We start from the raw sequence: 16,297 nt of genomic DNA, 5'->3' as shown, positions 1-16,297 counted from the left end.
TATTCCAGAGATTTTAAGTTTTGTGCCTATATATCGAGCTCCAATAATTGTGATATTCTATTGGTGCAAATACTATTACCCTGCCTGATAAACACAAGTGTCTTACAAACTTCACAGGAGTCTTGTAAGAGACCTCCTGGTTTTTAATTATTAAGTAATCAAAGAAAGTCCTTCTGGAAATGAACAACTGTTTATGAACTCAAACTAATTCAACTCAAACCTTTGGCTTTATTTGTATTTTCTCTGTATTTGTATCTCTGTATTTCTCTCTGACCCCCCAACAAAAACTTCCATGGGAGTCATCAGGAAATTAGACACAGTGAAAAAGCGTTGTTTTGTAATCACCAAGCCCAAGCTGAGATAACACTGACACCTGCCAATGATGGATGTGGATGCTGGGCTGCGGGGAGATAACCCGTATGTTTGATTGACAAGGGTCCTCTGCAACAGTTTCCACAGGCTGGGTAGTGAGCTTGTCGTGGGGGTTCATATGCAAAATCTGTGGAGTGCCTCTTTAAGATTATTGAAAAGCAACATGCAAAATTGAACTTTTCCATCAATTTGTGAATTCAAAATAAAATACTGCATATATATAGTACAGAGACACAGTGGTGAAAGGGAGAGGGGAAATCATCCAGAGTGACAATTGACAGTTATGCGTGGAAGTCCAGTGTGTGTGTGTGTGTGTGTGTGTGTGTTGGGGGGGGTTACAGAAGGGGCTCCAGACAAGGGGAGAGAATGGCGCAGTGGAGCATGTTACAGACTCACAGATGCATAAAAGAGCAAAGATGCCTGCCCCACATTTAGCTCTTAAGTACTCCCTGCTTCACTGTTAAAACTAAATGATTCAGAGGCAGAAAAACAATCCATCATTTCTTTGGGGGGTTAATATAAATACATTATTACCTCCCTACACCCGCACTGTGTCGCACATTTGTGAACGATCTTAACATCGAGCACTGGACCGACCGTCGTTCCCAGCCACTACAAGGAGATTTCAAGCAGGTCACAACGGGCCAGTGATGTCTTATCTGTCACTTATCACCTGAATACCTGAATGGCCTTTATGGTGTGGAGTGTATTCAGCTGAGTCACGGGTATTTATGAAGGTTATTTATTTATTTACTTTTTTCGCGGGGACATTTTTCTGTCATAAACTTTGTCATAAACAAATCTGTCATAAACTTTGTACTCCTTGTACTGAACTGACTGTCGTTCCCAGGCACTACAAGGAGATTTGATTCAGGTCACAACAGGCCGTTGATGTCTTATTTGTCACTTCACCTTTGCGTGTATTCAGCTGAGTGAAGGTGATTTAATTAATTACTGTTTTATTATATACGTCATAAACTTTGTTCTCATAACCCCCCCGCTTGTAGATGTGAACTATGACCATGCCATCGTCCCAAGTCTGGCCGTGAGCATCAGGTGAAGTTAGTCAGTTGCTACATTTTACCTAGAATGAACCAGAAAATAAATATGTATTCATTGCTTACTTTAAAAATAAATCCTGACTTGATATGTCTTCTTTTCCTTTCAGTGGCCCCTGCTTTCAAGAATGACTCCCCTGGATACGATAGGAGATATTTCCCTTAATATTTTGTTGTCTTGTTCTCATTTATCTGATTCATCTGATTCTGATTCATTGTTGAGTGACAGAGGTTTCATTGTTGTTTGGTTGTAGATTTGTTGATAAAAAAGACCACGGATATTATCTTCCACAAACTAATGTGTTCTTTTGTATCAGAGCCAAAGCTGTTATGAAACAGAATTCCTCCCAGGCACTATCAGGAGAAACATCTGTCATGGAAATTGTATCTGATCCTGAAAGATGTAGAGGTTTTCGACAAAAAAACCCCATATTTTGTTGTCTTGTTCTCATTTATCTGATTCATCTGATTCTGATTCATCTGCACTTAACAGCTTAACATGCCATGAGTCTCCAAACCAGGACTTTCAAAAAATGTGGGGCTAAAAAAACAAAGAGGCCCTGCAGATGATTTCTCGACTGGGACAATAAACAGCAACTGAACTTGGGGTATAGATTCCAGCTTGGAAGATGGAACCTGACAAATGCTGTATAATCATCATTACAACAGACAGTTTACTTTATGACTTAAATTTTAAACTCTTTGAGACTTCAAAGTTCCATATACTGCCTGATTGGGGTTTAAAGTGGTAAAACATGTTCTGTGCCTCCGCATTAAAAAAGCAACCACAGCGGTTTCTTTGATCTTATGTTTTTCTTGCTTTGACAAATTTGTTTTAACTGTATGCTTGATGACAGGATGGGCTTTGACTGGATGTAACTTAAAGAGTAGCGTGTCTTATGATCTTACAAGTGACCAGATTTCTTCTGAAATAAGGTTTGAAGACATTGCACTCTACACGGCAGCCATGGCTATCCTGTGGATCCTGTAAAGGTGTATGTTGTTCTCACAAGAAAAACTCACGGACTCAATGAAACTGTGAAATGTATTTGCGTGCCTCTTGATACCATTCAATATTGTCCCACATTTGTGATATAAATTCCCTGATTATCCACAGAAAAAGGTGAACACTCTTCTTACAATTACATCAGCCAACCGTTTATTTCCCTTTTCCTCCACAGATGGCTGATATTTGAAATGTTCAATGTAAATTGCATTTAACATGCCAGTTCACAATACAGTAAATGAAGAACTCTGTCAAAGTAAAGATTTTCCTGGATTCTGAACGTTTGGTTAGTCTACTGATTTCTGTTGATACAAGAATTTTTTTTTATTTCTGAGGAAATAAAACACAAAAGGCTTTTTTTCTGCCTTTTCATCTAAAATCAAGTATATGGCACCTCAACTATCTAAAAAAAGGAAAAACATAATCCAATGACAAATATTACAAGATGAGACATGTATGCACACTCAGGTTCCTTTTCAGTGAATTACTATGACTCATCACTTGCATGAATGTTTACTCAGCAGAATCAGATATAGTTCAGAGACATTCATTTATTCTGGGTTTTTTTTAATCAATCAAGAAAACCACACAGAAGAAATGCTTTCTGCACAAATCCATCATTATAGAGGTTGGATAACAGCTCACCTGCTTCTCACCAATTCAAGGACACTGAAACAAAATATTCTTGCAAGTTCAGGCCAAAAGTTTGAAATGGATGTTACCCACTTCACCGAAGACATGGACAAAACCTCTGTTTTTACACAATGATGACTGGGGAGTAAAAAAAAACATGTGATGCTGGCATGTGTATAACACAGTACAGCTCTTTAGTGGCCATGCCGACGAGCTCAGGAAAGCAGAAACCTAAGGAAAAGTGCTATATTGCTCAAATTGAGCACTATGCATACTGGGGGCTGACTTGCGTAGTTATCATTATGCTAATTAACAGTGCAACATCTGGCCAAGACCTCATTGAATTAAACATGGCCTACAGTGGATAAATTATTCAGCTTGTTGCAACTGATTTCGTTTAACTATTGTTTCTAAGCTCTGACGCCACCTGGTGGCAAACAAAGTTAGATGGGTTTCACAAAGTAACGACAGACATAATAGCAAAGGGTGTCCAAATCAATCTCATCATTTTCACATAGTCCAAAACACCAAAACACCTTTTTTTTCTTCTAGTGATGGCAAAGTAAAGCTTCACGAAACCGGCGAAGCTTTTAACACAAGTGTATCGAAACATGGTTCATTACTTAAAGCTTTTAAAATCAAAGCGTACAGATTTTGACAATGTTCCTGCTTCTAAACAAATAGGTCTAGAACCAAGGTGGGACAGTGGGGCCAGTGCCCCGGGGCCTCAGACTGCAAGGGGGCCTCCGGGCCTCAGACCGTGCAAGGACCTTGGTCCAAGAATTTTGAACGCCGGGGCCCTTAGTGTGCACAGGGCAAGCTGACCACCAGGTCCCTGTGTGCATAAGTGGTGAGCGAAACACTAGGGGCCCCCAGACCCCTCTGCGCTTACTATTTGAGGGCCGCCGGACTCCGTGCTGTTTAAAAAATGAGCTGACCACTAGGGCCCGAGGACCCCTCAGCGCTTACAATGTTCGGGCCTCTTGGCATTTAAACACCGAGCGGAACACTATGGTCACACTATGGTCACACTATGGTCACAATCATCTCGTGGTTCCTTGGTTCCTGGCTTAAAACTGTATATAAGGATTTGATCTGAATGGTCGTGTAGTTGGACTGGTGACTGGCTTTGATCTCTTATCTCGAACTTCAACTGCTCAGAGCAGCTAAAGTTACCATAGTGATTTATTTACCCCAGTGAGAAGAGAACCAGCTTCAAATCCTGCTCTGTAGAACAGGCCTCCGCAATGTACTGCAGCCCCATAACTTTCGCAATACAACACACACATCAACACAACGCAATACACTCAAACAAACACACGAGGGCGCACCATGTGTCGCGCATTTCCTCCTTTATTTTTTTCTGAAACGTTAATTTCGAGGCCAAGCACAAAAACTCCTCTACCCACAATGCACCGCGGAATGTAAACAGGAAGCGAACGTTTCAGCGGCTGATTCGATTATCGTGTTGCTGCAGTAAATCGCTCAGGAACTAGCGGTTTACTATTTTCTGTTACGTGTCGCTGAATTTCATGCTAGTCGTGTGGTTCTTGTTACAAAAAAAAATGAATTAGCTCATAGTATGCAATATGGCGAACGTGAAACCTTAAATTAATGTTGGTGCGTTGTGGCGTTGTGAGTCATTTACTCTAAGTCAGCTGGTCAAAAGAGCCAAACATCGCGGCCAACGCAAAGAAAGAAGAAGAAAAAAAGCAACGACCACTTGAAAGCATGAAACGACGCCACTTGTAGCCACATTACCTCCAGTCGTGTGTCGCGTCCCTCTCGTGAAGGCTCGCCGGTGGAGCGGAGTGGTAACCAATGGACACGGGAGACGCCTAATCAGATTTAGCTAGCGTCAGCTAGCTAGCTACTCTCACGTTTACTGTCACCAGCGGGGATTCAACATGGTGAGTCCGTGTCCACGTTGTCCTGATTCATCAGGAGTTTGAGTGATTATTAAAGCTGTATGAAAGTCTTCAATTACAATACAGTCGAGTGGCTGTTTGTTTTGATCACACAGGGGTTGCATCAAGTTAATCCCTTTCACATGTATAATAACTATATGTCGCTGTAATCTGCAGGCTAAAAAGACGACAGGCAAGCCATTCAAAAGTAAGTCACCCTCAGCTTTACTTCCTGCATTATGTTTCCTCTACTACACGAATTAACTTTTAGATCAAATCAAGTTGTTGCTGTTTTTTAGTGTAGCCTCAAATTGCACCTTTGAGTCACATAGGGTATCGCATGCTGTCTGGAGGATCCTCCGACAAGGATGCAGAAAGATGTCGCCGCAGAGAAACAGAAATACATTCTACAACTAATAACTAGATAAACGCAATGCCACAAAGTACAAGTAATACAGAATAACAGAAAAAACACTTCAGAGCTCTTAGCATTACCAGTAAAATACTTATTTGTCCATGAAACAAGGTACATTTAAAAGTTCCAAGCTCACGTCGAAGTGTATTCCTGTACTGTTTCCCCAAGGTTCATTTGGAGACAACGATCTGTTTGACAGCTTATTTGAGGATCAAAGTAAGTGAGCACAGTGCTGCAGTTATAAACCGCACAGTGTTAACATTGCCGCAGTGATGTTATCATTGTGAAAGCTCCCAGTTTTTATCATATTTTCCCTCTTGACAACAGAACCTTCAGTAAGGGGGAGAGCGACTCGTGGTGGAGCCATGAATCGGTAAGTGGGGGTCAGAATCAGTAACATAATGCTGATCGTAAGTGTTTATTCGGCAGGTTACAATACTTTTTCTTCTCCAGCGCCCCTGCCAATGATAATATCTTCAGCATGTTGGCGGAAGAGGTAAAGACGGATGGTGGGGGCTCTGAGGTATTATATTCAATTAAATTTCATTTGTTTACCACCATATTCATATTCCCCTCTATTTATCAATCTATCTATCTACCTATCTCAAAACATATATTACCTCAAGGCACTTTACATAGTAAGGTCATAGTAAGAAACCTCCAGCAGAACCTGAGCATTATTATATTGCCCTTTGTTCTTACTTTCATTTTCGTCCTAGGACTCGGACGTCTCAGCAGCAGATCCCAATGACATACTGAAGAACATGAAGGTAGGTCATTACAAATGAGGCAGAGACTAACTTTAGTTTTCTTGTTTGTCTGCACATGGTCACAGGACCCCACACTATATCTCTGTCTGACCTCATAAAGGACATGGACGATATGGATGCTGACCTTTTTGCATTAAAGAAAAAGCCAAGCTCAGTTCCTGCACAAACAAAGCCACTTGGTATTGAGGCGCCAAAGAAAGACTCTACTGCATTAAAACATAATGCAAAACCAGGAGGAGGAGAAGGTAATTCAGAGCAGAGTGTTCTCGTATTCATTATTTTCTCATCATTAGCCTCACATTATCACCAGCTTTGGAGTTTGACATCAATAGCAGCAATCAGAGAAGAGCTGTGTTTCGCCCACTTCACTCAGATGAACCCGGCACCGGAGGGAAGAAGCCAAACTCTGCACCTTCTAGAGCCGCACGCAACTACAGGAAGTTCAGCTTCTCCGGTGAGTGAGTGACCATCTGTCTCGCGTCCCATCTCGGAGACCGGGTGACATTGAAAACTCAGATAGCAAAAGTTCTGTTTCACTGAGAGATTTGTTTTGTTTTTCCGAAACTGCTGCATTCATTCAGACAGTGGTGGTGATGATGAAGGTCTTGGTCAGACACCACACGTTAAAGGTACAAGATACGTGTTTAGGCTGTTAAAATGAGTTTTATCAGTGGGTAGTTTCAGTATGAACAAGAGAACATCCAAAAATAACTGTCCTTATGATGTATGACCATATACCATTAACTGAGTTATTCACAGTTAATGGTATAACAGCCCTTGTTGAGCTCACAGCTGTTTATTAACATGTCTTTCTATTGTTATATATCCATAAACACTTTAAAAACAATAAGGAATCTAATTTCCTTTGCAGATCTAGATGACCCCCTGGCTGACCTTGATGACTTGCTTCCTGATGAAACAAAGCCAAAATCTAAATCTAGCACGCAGCCGCCCAAACCTGAACAATCTGTGCAGACGCCGCCCTTGAAGAGTAGAACATGTGAGCCTTACAATTTCCAAAATTCTATTCTTTTAATCGGTCTGTGTAATCATTAAACACTGAATTTGTGTGTGTTGTTCCTTATTCATCTCATGCAAAAGCAGCAAAGACACCAGGTGATCTCACATTTGATGATAGTAAGGATGACCTGATGGATGCACTCGGTTTTGACAGTGACAAAAACAGTCCCAAGAAAAAAGAGACTTCGCTTTGGGCCAACAAGGAAAGGTTATTGCTCTGTTTTTCACTTTTACTGTCTCACTCTTTTTATTGTCCTTATACTGCTCAAATTATAACTTGGATAAAAATGGTCCTGTTCTCTCTGATATGATTATGCTTTTGACAAAACATCTTTGCTTGGCCTCCATGTTACTGGGTTTTGCAAAGATGGCTCCAATGCCTTGCTTTATATCATTAAACACAGCATATCTAATGACTCTCCTCCTTTTTCTGGGTGTTTAATGTCAGGAGTGAGCCCCCTCAGAGAGCTCGCACTCGACTGGACGAGATTCTGGAGAGTATTCCTTCAACTCGTCACCTGGAGCGACCACCCACAGGAGAGAGGAAGGACCAGCCTCCGTCTCAGGAGAAGCAGCAGCAGCAGCAGCAGCAGGAGAAGACCACCGGTGTCAAAGGTAGTATAGCTCCATGAGCCGTGAGCAAGCACCGTTTTAAAAGCATGAAACAATTCAAGCTGATTTTGTTCATATTTATCAGAACCACTTTTAGAGGATGATCTCACATTTGGGTCCTATCATCCCACTTTGGGATCCACGGCTGAAGGACGTCAGTCCCGCAGACAGTCTGTCAGGTGAGTGTGTGAGGTGTCCAATCTAGTTGTTTTACAGTAGGCTTTTTGCCTGCCAAAGAAATAGGTACATGATTCGACACTATACATCTTTAACTTCTTCTTCTTATCAACAGATTTTCCACTGAGGATGTCAGTGTCTCCACCCCAGAGAAGAAACCAAAACCCATCACTGCCACCACGGCTCGACGCAGCAACTCAGCCGACTGGTTAGGCCTCAAGACAAACGGCGATAATACTTTTCTACAGGATGAGACCAAAGAGACTACAGCAGAGTCTCCAAAGGCTCCCTCTTCTCCCGTATTGGAGAGAAAGCCCTCCCTTACTGGTAGTCATGTCACATCTGATGCAAGAATGCCAGCGGAGACCCTGGCCCCTGCGAAACAGACTAAGCCAGTGGTTTCCGCAATCCAGAAGGAAGAAGAAGAAGAAGAAGAAGAGGAGGAGGATGACTGGTTAGCAGGAGCACTGAGCAGGAGGAAGGCTCTGTCAGCTTCAAACTCTGAGGCAAAAAAGTCTAAACAGGAAGATTCTTTAGACCTGGGAGAAGAACCAGACCTGGAGTCATTTGTTAGGTACGGCGGAAGCCAAACAATACAACGCAGAGACAGAAGAAACTTGTTTCTCGGCACTGAACGACAACCTGTTCTTGTTTTTAGGAAACCAGTCACCTCACAGGCTCCCAGGGGCAGAGAGGACCCTACTGCATCCGTCAAAGAAACCAGGTAATGTTTTTATGATTAATTGAATCCACACAAGTGACTATACAGTATAGCTTTTTTTATTGATTCTCCTTTTTTTGTGTAGTAACACTTTTCTTGGAGAACCCAGCCCTGCTGCTCACTCCACGCCTGTCAGAGAGGAGAGGACCGAGCAAGGTAGTCACACAGTTGCACAGCGATTCACACAAGGAACTACCTCGCAATTACATTTTTTAGTATGAAATTACAATTTTTTTGTGTGCATTTTTTTGTATAAAGTGCTATTTAAATATAGACTGGGCGATTGACGTCCTCCTCACCAACCAATTTCCACGCTAAAGTAGACTCTGGACAAACTCTCAGTTTAGTTTTTGTCATCCCTCAGAGTATCAGCCTCAGATGACTGGTCCCCTGTCAGTCTCTGCTCCTGGCATTATCCAGACCCAGTCCAGTAAGGGATCCCAGATGCTGCGAGGGCCCAACAAGGCTTCAGATGAAACCCTGCAACAGCTGCCGTTGCTCCTCCCTTCGTCTGCTACTGTGCCTGGCACATATGAGTGTAGGTGATTTTAGGGAAATTAATTTAATGGAAGCAGTTTCGAGGAAGCAGTTTTAGACGCTTTCACTTTCTATACCAACCAATGAGTGAATTAGCATGCGTGTTCCTGTTTTTTTTCCTCTCTTCAGCAGTTCCACAGCAGAACAAAATGCAGAACACATCTACTAATGCCCAGCAGCAGGTATTGATGCTTTTCTGTAATAAGATGGTCATTATTCAGGACTTGATTTTTTTAAGACCTCTTAACTTTGGTGTCTTCTTCTGTATCTTCCGAATAGGTGAAATTTTCAGCAGACAGTCTGCAGCAGCTGCTGCTACAACAGCAGGCAAGAAACCACTATGCTCCTTACATACTTGGAAAATGTATTCAATGGTATGACAATTGTTATTGACTAGTTACTCTCCTCCTAAAGATGATGCAGTCTCAGTTGCTGGGTGTTGGGGATGCTGGGCTAAGGCACAGACTCAGCGACAAAGAGCACCAACCTGGGGATTATCAAGCTCTGCAGGTTCACGTCATCCAGCTGGAGGGACAGGTATGTGAATGCGCTGATGACGGGACAAACATAGCTGAACCCCCCCCCCCCTTTTCCTGAAAATGCCTGAGTGAGCCCATGTGAGAATTCAGAAGGAAACTCTCCGAAAAAGTTCACAGCGAGTGGGTGGGCGTGTTGATGACTGTAAACAAAAACTGAATTATCACTATGTCCTGCCTCCTGCATGCTCTGCCCAGACGCCACAGAATGTTCTAGAGATTTTCCTGTTGGTGTGAATATGCCTAACTTAAACAATCTCCTGCTGCGTTTGCCTTTTTTATGGACGGCAACAACTTTTCCACATGTCATTTCTAAAAAAACGCTTTACATATTTTATTGTCCAGGTGAAGACCCTGCAGCTGGAGCGAGACCAGAACCAAATGATGCTAGAGAGTATCCAGCAGCAGCATAAACAGGATATGGAGCTCATGGAGAACACAAACAAGTGGGTTTATTTCTAACCTTCCAAATACAAACGCATACATATATATACAGTATATATACATTAAGTATTCCTGTGCACATCCAGGGCTCGTGTGAAGCTGCTCGAGGAATCAGCTGCCCAGAGGGAGATGCGAGCGCGGCAGGACTACGAAGGCCTCATGGAGCGCCTGGCCACAGTGACACAGTCTGCTGAGCAGGAACGCTCAGAGCTGCAGGCTCAGTACCAGCGCAAACTGGCCCAGGCCCAGCAGGAGAGAGACCGCGAGGTGGAGAGACTCCGAGACCTCCAGAGGTTAACTTGGGACACTTTTTCTATAGCAAAAGCATTAGAGCATAATCCTTTACTGTCACAATTGAAGTTAAATACATTTAAAGGAATAAAAGATGAGATGAAACAAAATATGTTAGCTTCCAAACATCAGGGGTCTGATTCAAGAGGGGTTACTGAATTATCTGGATATCCTAGCTGAGCAATTCCCAGAATCCCCCCTCAAATCTAAAACTGATTTGATTTCCCAGAATGATCAAATAAATCGACCCAAATTTTTGCCATATTTTATATACATATATCTTTGTTCTATGTGTCCGACAAGGAAATCTATTTCAGAGATGAAGAAAGACCACGAGGACCAGGTCCAGAGACTGAAGAAGTTAAAAGACGAGGAGATTGATGCAGTTACAAGCGCAACATCTCAGACCAGGTAAGTCAAAGCGAAGGACAATAAAGCTGCTTTCAAACATGAAAACACTGAAGTCCAAACCTTTTTTGGTATTCTTCCAGCCAGCCCCCTAGTAAAATTTCGGGAAATGTCAGAGCAAGCCCATGTGAGAATGCAGATGTAAAGTCTCTGGAAGACTCACGGCGAGCAATGGGCGCTCTACCTAGGCACCACCCCTCGCCTGAGCCCAATATTCCAGAGTTCATGTGTGAAAGCAACTCCCAATTACAATTCTGTATTTAGCATGTATGATTTTCTTTGAAATTCTAGTTTCAGTGCTGATCTGATGTGAGCCTGGCTTTATTCTAATTGCTAACTTTCCGTGCACAAACGATTTTTTACTATTGACCAGCCAATCTTGGACAGGATTTCAGAATAAATAAATGAATCTAATCATGATTTTCCGCCGATTTCGTCCAGGTCTCTCACTGTGGTGATTGAGCAGATGGAGCAGTTCTCCTCTCGGCTGGGAGAGCTCTCTTCTCGGGTGGAGAGCACACATGAACACACGGCGCACGGCCTGGAGCAGGGGGCACGGCACAGAGACGAGCAGCTTAGATGTACCCGACACACACACATGCACAAACATACACACTGTAAAAAAAAATGGGTAAAGACACAAGTTGTCTAAGGGCATGTTTGTATCTAAGTACAAGTGGGTTAAGGTCATTCTCGAAATGTACTTTTCAGTAATGCAGGACCGGCTGGCTCAGCAGCAGAAAACCATGGCGGAGGAGAGAACATACCTCAAAGAAATCATTTCCAGGATGGACACTCAGCTCAATGAGCAGCAGAGGCAACTTGAGAAGGTTGGATTTAAGAGAGACTGACTGAACAGTCAGTGTAGCACAAGTGCATGCATGTAAAATGCATGATACAGATGCCTTTCGCCTCAAAGACTGGAAATGCTGCTTTTCCTTCGTATGCCTCAGGAGCGCTGGAAGATGACGGCAGAGCAGGCCAAGGCAGAGTTCACCCAAAGAGGCCTAGAAGAGGAGCGGCGTGCCCTCAGCATGCAGATGAACATGGAGAGAGAGGAGCTGGAGAGAGCCAAGGCGAGGCCGACAAACATTCACATCAGTCCAGATACCAGATCGATAGGGATCCATCTTGATTCCATGCGTCTCCACCTGACCTCTTCTCCCTGTCGCTTCTTTTCCACCAGAGCGCGCTGCTGGAGGAGCAGAAGTCGGTGATGCAGCATTGTGCAGAGGAGAGGAGGAAGCTGGCAGCTGAGTGGGCACACTTCCACGCCCTGGAGAAGCAGAGGCACGAGAGGGCCGAGCGAGAGGTCGGCAGTCTCTTGGAGAAGAGAGAGGGCTCCATCATCGGCCTTGCACAGGTGAGCCTCACAGTGAAGAGAGTGACGTGTTACTTGTGTCTCTATTATTTGAAAAGGCTAATAATTTAAAAACCATTACACAGGTGGAAATGTGGATAAATACTTAATTTAAACTGTTTATCTGAGTGTAACGATATATTTCTGATGTATTTTTATTGTAGGAACAAGCTGACCTCAAGCTTCGAACTGCAGATGTGAAACAGAAGGAGATGGCCGTGGCACAGGAGCGTGAGACTTTGGAGAGACAAAGGGAAGAACTAGACAGAGAGAAAGAAAGAATAAGCAGCACAGGCCTGAGACTGAAAACACGAGCGCAGGAGGTGGAGGCCTTCAGCAAGGTATACTCACAACAACCCAGTCCTCTGCAAGCAGTGGAGTAAAAGATATTTTATATTTGACCACACCATCTCCATCGCAGCTCGCCGCAGACAAGTACGAAGAAGGAGAACGAGCGCTGCAGGAGGCACAACGTCTGGAGGCTGAGCACGAGGCAAGGCTCAGAAATGTCCATGTCCAAACAGAGCGGCTGAGGCAACAGGAACAACGCATCCTTCAGGTGCGTGTGTTTTGTAAAATAAACAGCACGGACTGTATATACTGTAACTGTTGCCGTCTAAAGTGCCGTTTGTGTTACAGGAGCGAATGCGGTTTAATCATCTGCAGGAGACTGAAAGGCCGAGGGAAGAGCGCCACATTCCCACTTTACCACAAATGATCCCAGCCATACCAGGTGGCTTTGAATTGTTCAGTCTCATAGTTAGAGCACGCGTCATTTAGTTTGGCGACTGTAACAAGCTTTTGCAATTTATTTTATCTGTAGACACAGTGTCGCCGAACCCTGAGCCAGCGTCGACCCTGAACGTTCTTCCTTCCACTTCATTTAGCAACACTCAGTCAACGGCGCTCCAGGCCAGTCTGGCTCTGTGGAAGTACACCGCAGAAAAGGTAAGAGCTCACATTGTAGCCCCTAGTGACCAATTCCGTGCTGGTTTGCAACTGTTCAAACATGTTCGATTGGTTAATAATCTAGGAATTAACGATTGTTAACTTTCAGTGTTTTGCTATAAAACTGCAAGTGGTGATCGATACATGATCATTATAATCTGGACAACTATTCTGGTGTACCAGAGCACAGCAGATGATTCTTATATAAGATAAGTCGACAGGCTGTTACTGCAAAAACTTTTATTTTGAAATAAACAGATTAACTGTTTAAACACATTTAACAAACTTCACACTACAGCCAGTGGATTCAACTGCTGAACATTTATAACACCATCTTCCAACATTTACAGTTTCAAATTTATTTTCTTCCCACAGGACCGTGAATACCTCAAAGAGGAGCAGATCTTTCTAGAAAATCTAAAGAAGAAATCCTACAGATCGTCTCCCAACACAGATTGGCCAATGCATGCTGGGAGCTCCTTATAGTATACAGTTACTTGAATGTGCCATTATGCTTGAATTTTACACGTTTTAGATTTATTAAACTTATTTTTAAAATCAAACAGTTTCACATTTGCATTCAATCCATCCTACAGTATTTTGTAATTTCCTGTGGCGTCAACACTTCTGGATTAGCCCCAAGCTGATGTTTCTTCGTCGATTACAACCTAGAGGAAAAAGAAACTGAAAAGACGCGGAGGAATTACAATATTGGCACCATACTCTTACAAATCAAACGTTTAAATCCTGTATATGATCTCCAGTCAAGCCTCAGGTTACCATGACTCCACACATGATTTCAGACAGGGATAACTATTTTCATCACCGGCTTGACTTTTAATCAAGTAAAATCTGGCGACATTTACCTGGTTCACATTGTCTCAGGAACCCACTCGTCGGTTTGCTTTGCTGCCGTTATATCAGCATGGTGACATGGATCAGCCCCAAGCTGATGTTTCTTCATCGATTACAACCTAGGAGAAAAGGCGCAGAAGAATTACAGTTTTGGCACCATACTCGTACAAATCCACCTTTTACATCCCGTATTTCCAGTCAAGCCTCAGGTTACCATGACTCCACACATGATTTCAGACAGGGATAACTATTTTCATCACCGACTTGACTTAACAAAGTAAAATCTGGCGACATTTACCTGGTTCACATCATCTCAGGAACCCACTCGTCTTCTCGTCGGTTTGCTTTGCTGCCGTTACATCAGCATGGTGACATGGATCAGCCCCAAGCTGATGTTTCTTCATTGATTACAACCTAGGAGAAAAGGCGCAGAAGAATTACAATTTTGGCACCATACTCCTACAAATCCACCTTTTACATCCCATATTTCCAGTCAAGCCTCAGGTTACCATGACTCCACACATGATTTCAGACAGGGATAACTATTTTCATCACCGGCTTGACTTTTAATCAGGTAAAAGTCTCATTTACCTGATCATCACATCAGAACCCACTTGTCTTTTCGTCTGTTTGCTGCTGCTACATCTGCATGGTGACATTTAACATCTGGATCATTAAGTGCTCATTTAACACCAGAAAGATTAAAAAAAAACAAGGTTTGACAACATTTCTCAGAACAGCTCATTGCCATCGTCAGTTGTCGCATCAGACGGCACTTCCTATGCAGTAGTTTTCATCACTGAGTCAGTGTCAACCTGGATCACTTGATCAGTGGAGTACGAACCTTTTGTCCGCGCTTCGTCCTGCATCCAGTCGATCATCCTCGGAGTGGGACATTGGCGCCACGTATCTGCAACCACACATTTTATTAGTGGCAATCCATTGGATGTATGCCGTTTTTAAACATCTGCCTGCAGCAGGTCAGATACCATTGGTTTCAACATTTAGTTTTTTCAGACAGGGATAACAAACTCATCATAAGTACTGCAAGAGATGGGAACGAGAAGCCTTCATCACACCAGTCATGGTCTGCTTTACCTTTCATTTAGTTCAGGCAGGAACATGAGCCCCATTCCACATCACCCAAAAACGACCTGTGGGATTAAAATACGAGCTCAGTCACAGAATATCTGACGATCACCAGGCATCAGGACATCAGACTGGGAGGGGGGAGCACGTGCCTGGCCCGTCACTTGAACGCACCATGATCACAAAATTAAAGTTTAAATTTAAGTCTTACTACTCCGCGTGCAAGTTATTTTAATGCACACTCTAGCTTTAGCAAATGTCACACATTAAAAAAAAAACTATGTAACATAGCATAATAACTTCCGCAGCACAAATCTCCTTGCACGTGTTCGCCTGGCTAAGACGAAGCTAACAGCTAACCGGCTAGCTCAGCTCCAGACCTACACACACACACACACTGAAGTCTCACTAACCCCAGTATCAAACCATTACCTGCTCACGGCGGCTCGTGTTTGACAGGCTGAACACCGACACGCGAATGTATGGCAACATATGAAAACTGCATGATATAAGTCTACAGCGCCCCTGCTCCCGCACCGTCATGTAAAAGTTCGGCAAGACTGCAAATCTCGCGTGAAAACGCTTTTATAGGTCATGTACGTCACATGCCACGTGATGCACAAGTGGGCGTGGCGTGAATCACATTTATTTTCTTCCCTTTTTTTAAGATAGTAAAAAAATAAATACTTATAATGATAAACACGTGATATAATAAAAAGTCACATTATTATATAGTGCAAATTTGCAGTAAAACTAATGGCGACAAAATGTATCTAAAATGAAAAATATATCTTCTTTATTTATACAAGTATTATTTACTTAAGCTTTATATGGGTAGCAATACTGTACTGTCTGTGAAAATACTCCCTTATATGTAAAGGTCCTGCATTCACAATTTAACAATAAATTATTAGAATTAAATGCAGCCTATTTAATGAATTCAATTCTTATAATTGTTATTTATATGACAGATTAATCACCGTGTCAGCATAATGTTTCAGCTGGTTAAAGTTTACATATTGTTCACTTCAGAGCAGTGCCCCTTGATGGAGGTTTGTTTTCTCAAACAATTTTTCAAAGAACTATAAGAATCTGAATGTGATCAGAATTGCATTAATCTTCATGTCAGTTATTTTCA

General features: G+C 42.7%; 1 protein-coding gene, 2 long non-coding RNA genes and 5 other non-coding genes across 16 annotated transcripts; 2 read left to right on the top strand and 6 right to left on the bottom strand.

Moving 5' to 3' along the window:
* The first annotated feature begins 1,378 nt into the window (after window positions 1-1,378).
* LOC124849444 lies at window positions 1,379-1,718 on the top strand. The gene is made up of 2 exons (XR_007029874.1): window positions 1,379-1,433; window positions 1,541-1,718. It is a non-coding gene; the product is annotated as an uncharacterized LOC124849444 (long non-coding RNA).
* Window positions 1,719-4,482: 2,764 nt separating this feature from the next.
* On the top strand, window positions 4,483-13,778 carry LOC118289224 (fas-binding factor 1 homolog). 9 transcript variants are annotated; one of them, XM_035616042.2, is made up of 33 exons: window positions 4,483-4,979; window positions 5,154-5,184; window positions 5,301-5,419; window positions 5,560-5,607; window positions 5,719-5,764; window positions 5,845-5,914; window positions 6,111-6,161; window positions 6,262-6,406; window positions 6,535-6,615; window positions 6,743-6,790; window positions 7,033-7,161; window positions 7,263-7,389; window positions 7,630-7,796; window positions 7,879-7,972; window positions 8,086-8,544; window positions 8,629-8,694; window positions 8,777-8,847; window positions 9,056-9,229; window positions 9,358-9,410; window positions 9,508-9,555; window positions 9,643-9,765; window positions 10,110-10,210; window positions 10,295-10,501; window positions 10,803-10,910; window positions 11,349-11,488; window positions 11,619-11,737; window positions 11,861-11,983; window positions 12,094-12,270; window positions 12,432-12,608; window positions 12,689-12,826; window positions 12,907-13,000; window positions 13,091-13,215; window positions 13,591-13,778. In XM_035616042.2, exons 3-33 carry the CDS (start codon window positions 5,410-5,412, stop codon window positions 13,699-13,701), a joined length of 3,630 nt encoding a protein of 1,209 aa, XP_035471935.2. In that variant the 5' UTR covers window positions 4,483-4,979; window positions 5,154-5,184; window positions 5,301-5,409; the 3' UTR covers window positions 13,702-13,778. The 9 variants fall into 9 exon arrangements, with proteins under 9 accessions (XP_035471935.2, XP_035471931.2, XP_035471926.2 ...); XM_035616038.2 differs by lacking the exon at window positions 5,301-5,419; XM_035616033.2 differs by having other exon boundaries at window positions 5,301-5,607.
* Window positions 13,439-15,733, bottom strand: LOC118289225. Its single transcript, XR_004786032.2, has 7 exons — window positions 15,592-15,733; window positions 15,169-15,224; window positions 14,915-14,980; window positions 14,662-14,715; window positions 14,369-14,484; window positions 14,082-14,189; window positions 13,439-13,899 (listed from the first exon to the last, which is right to left on the bottom strand). It is a non-coding gene; the product is annotated as an uncharacterized LOC118289225 (long non-coding RNA).
* On the bottom strand, window positions 13,980-14,049 carry LOC118289619. Its single transcript, XR_004786172.1, has one exon. It is a non-coding gene; the product is annotated as a small nucleolar RNA R38 (small nucleolar RNA).
* On the bottom strand, window positions 14,269-14,338 carry LOC118289620. Its single transcript, XR_004786173.1, has one exon. It is a non-coding gene; the product is annotated as a small nucleolar RNA R38 (small nucleolar RNA).
* Window positions 14,564-14,633, bottom strand: LOC118289618. The gene has a single exon (XR_004786171.1). It is a non-coding gene; the product is annotated as a small nucleolar RNA R38 (small nucleolar RNA).
* On the bottom strand, window positions 14,800-14,874 carry LOC118289622. The gene has a single exon (XR_004786175.2). It is a non-coding gene; the product is annotated as a small nucleolar RNA SNORD49 (small nucleolar RNA).
* Window positions 15,045-15,117, bottom strand: LOC118289621. Its single transcript, XR_004786174.1, has one exon. It is a non-coding gene; the product is annotated as a small nucleolar RNA R38 (small nucleolar RNA).
* Window positions 15,734-16,297: the final 564 nt, after the last annotated feature.

This window comes from Scophthalmus maximus, chromosome 17, assembly GCF_022379125.1.
Source record: "Scophthalmus maximus strain ysfricsl-2021 chromosome 17, ASM2237912v1, whole genome shotgun sequence".
Taxonomy (NCBI): Eukaryota; Metazoa; Chordata; class Actinopteri; order Pleuronectiformes; family Scophthalmidae; genus Scophthalmus; species Scophthalmus maximus.
Note: the sequence above shows the minus strand (reverse complement) of the source record. Positions and strands in the feature narration are given on the sequence as shown.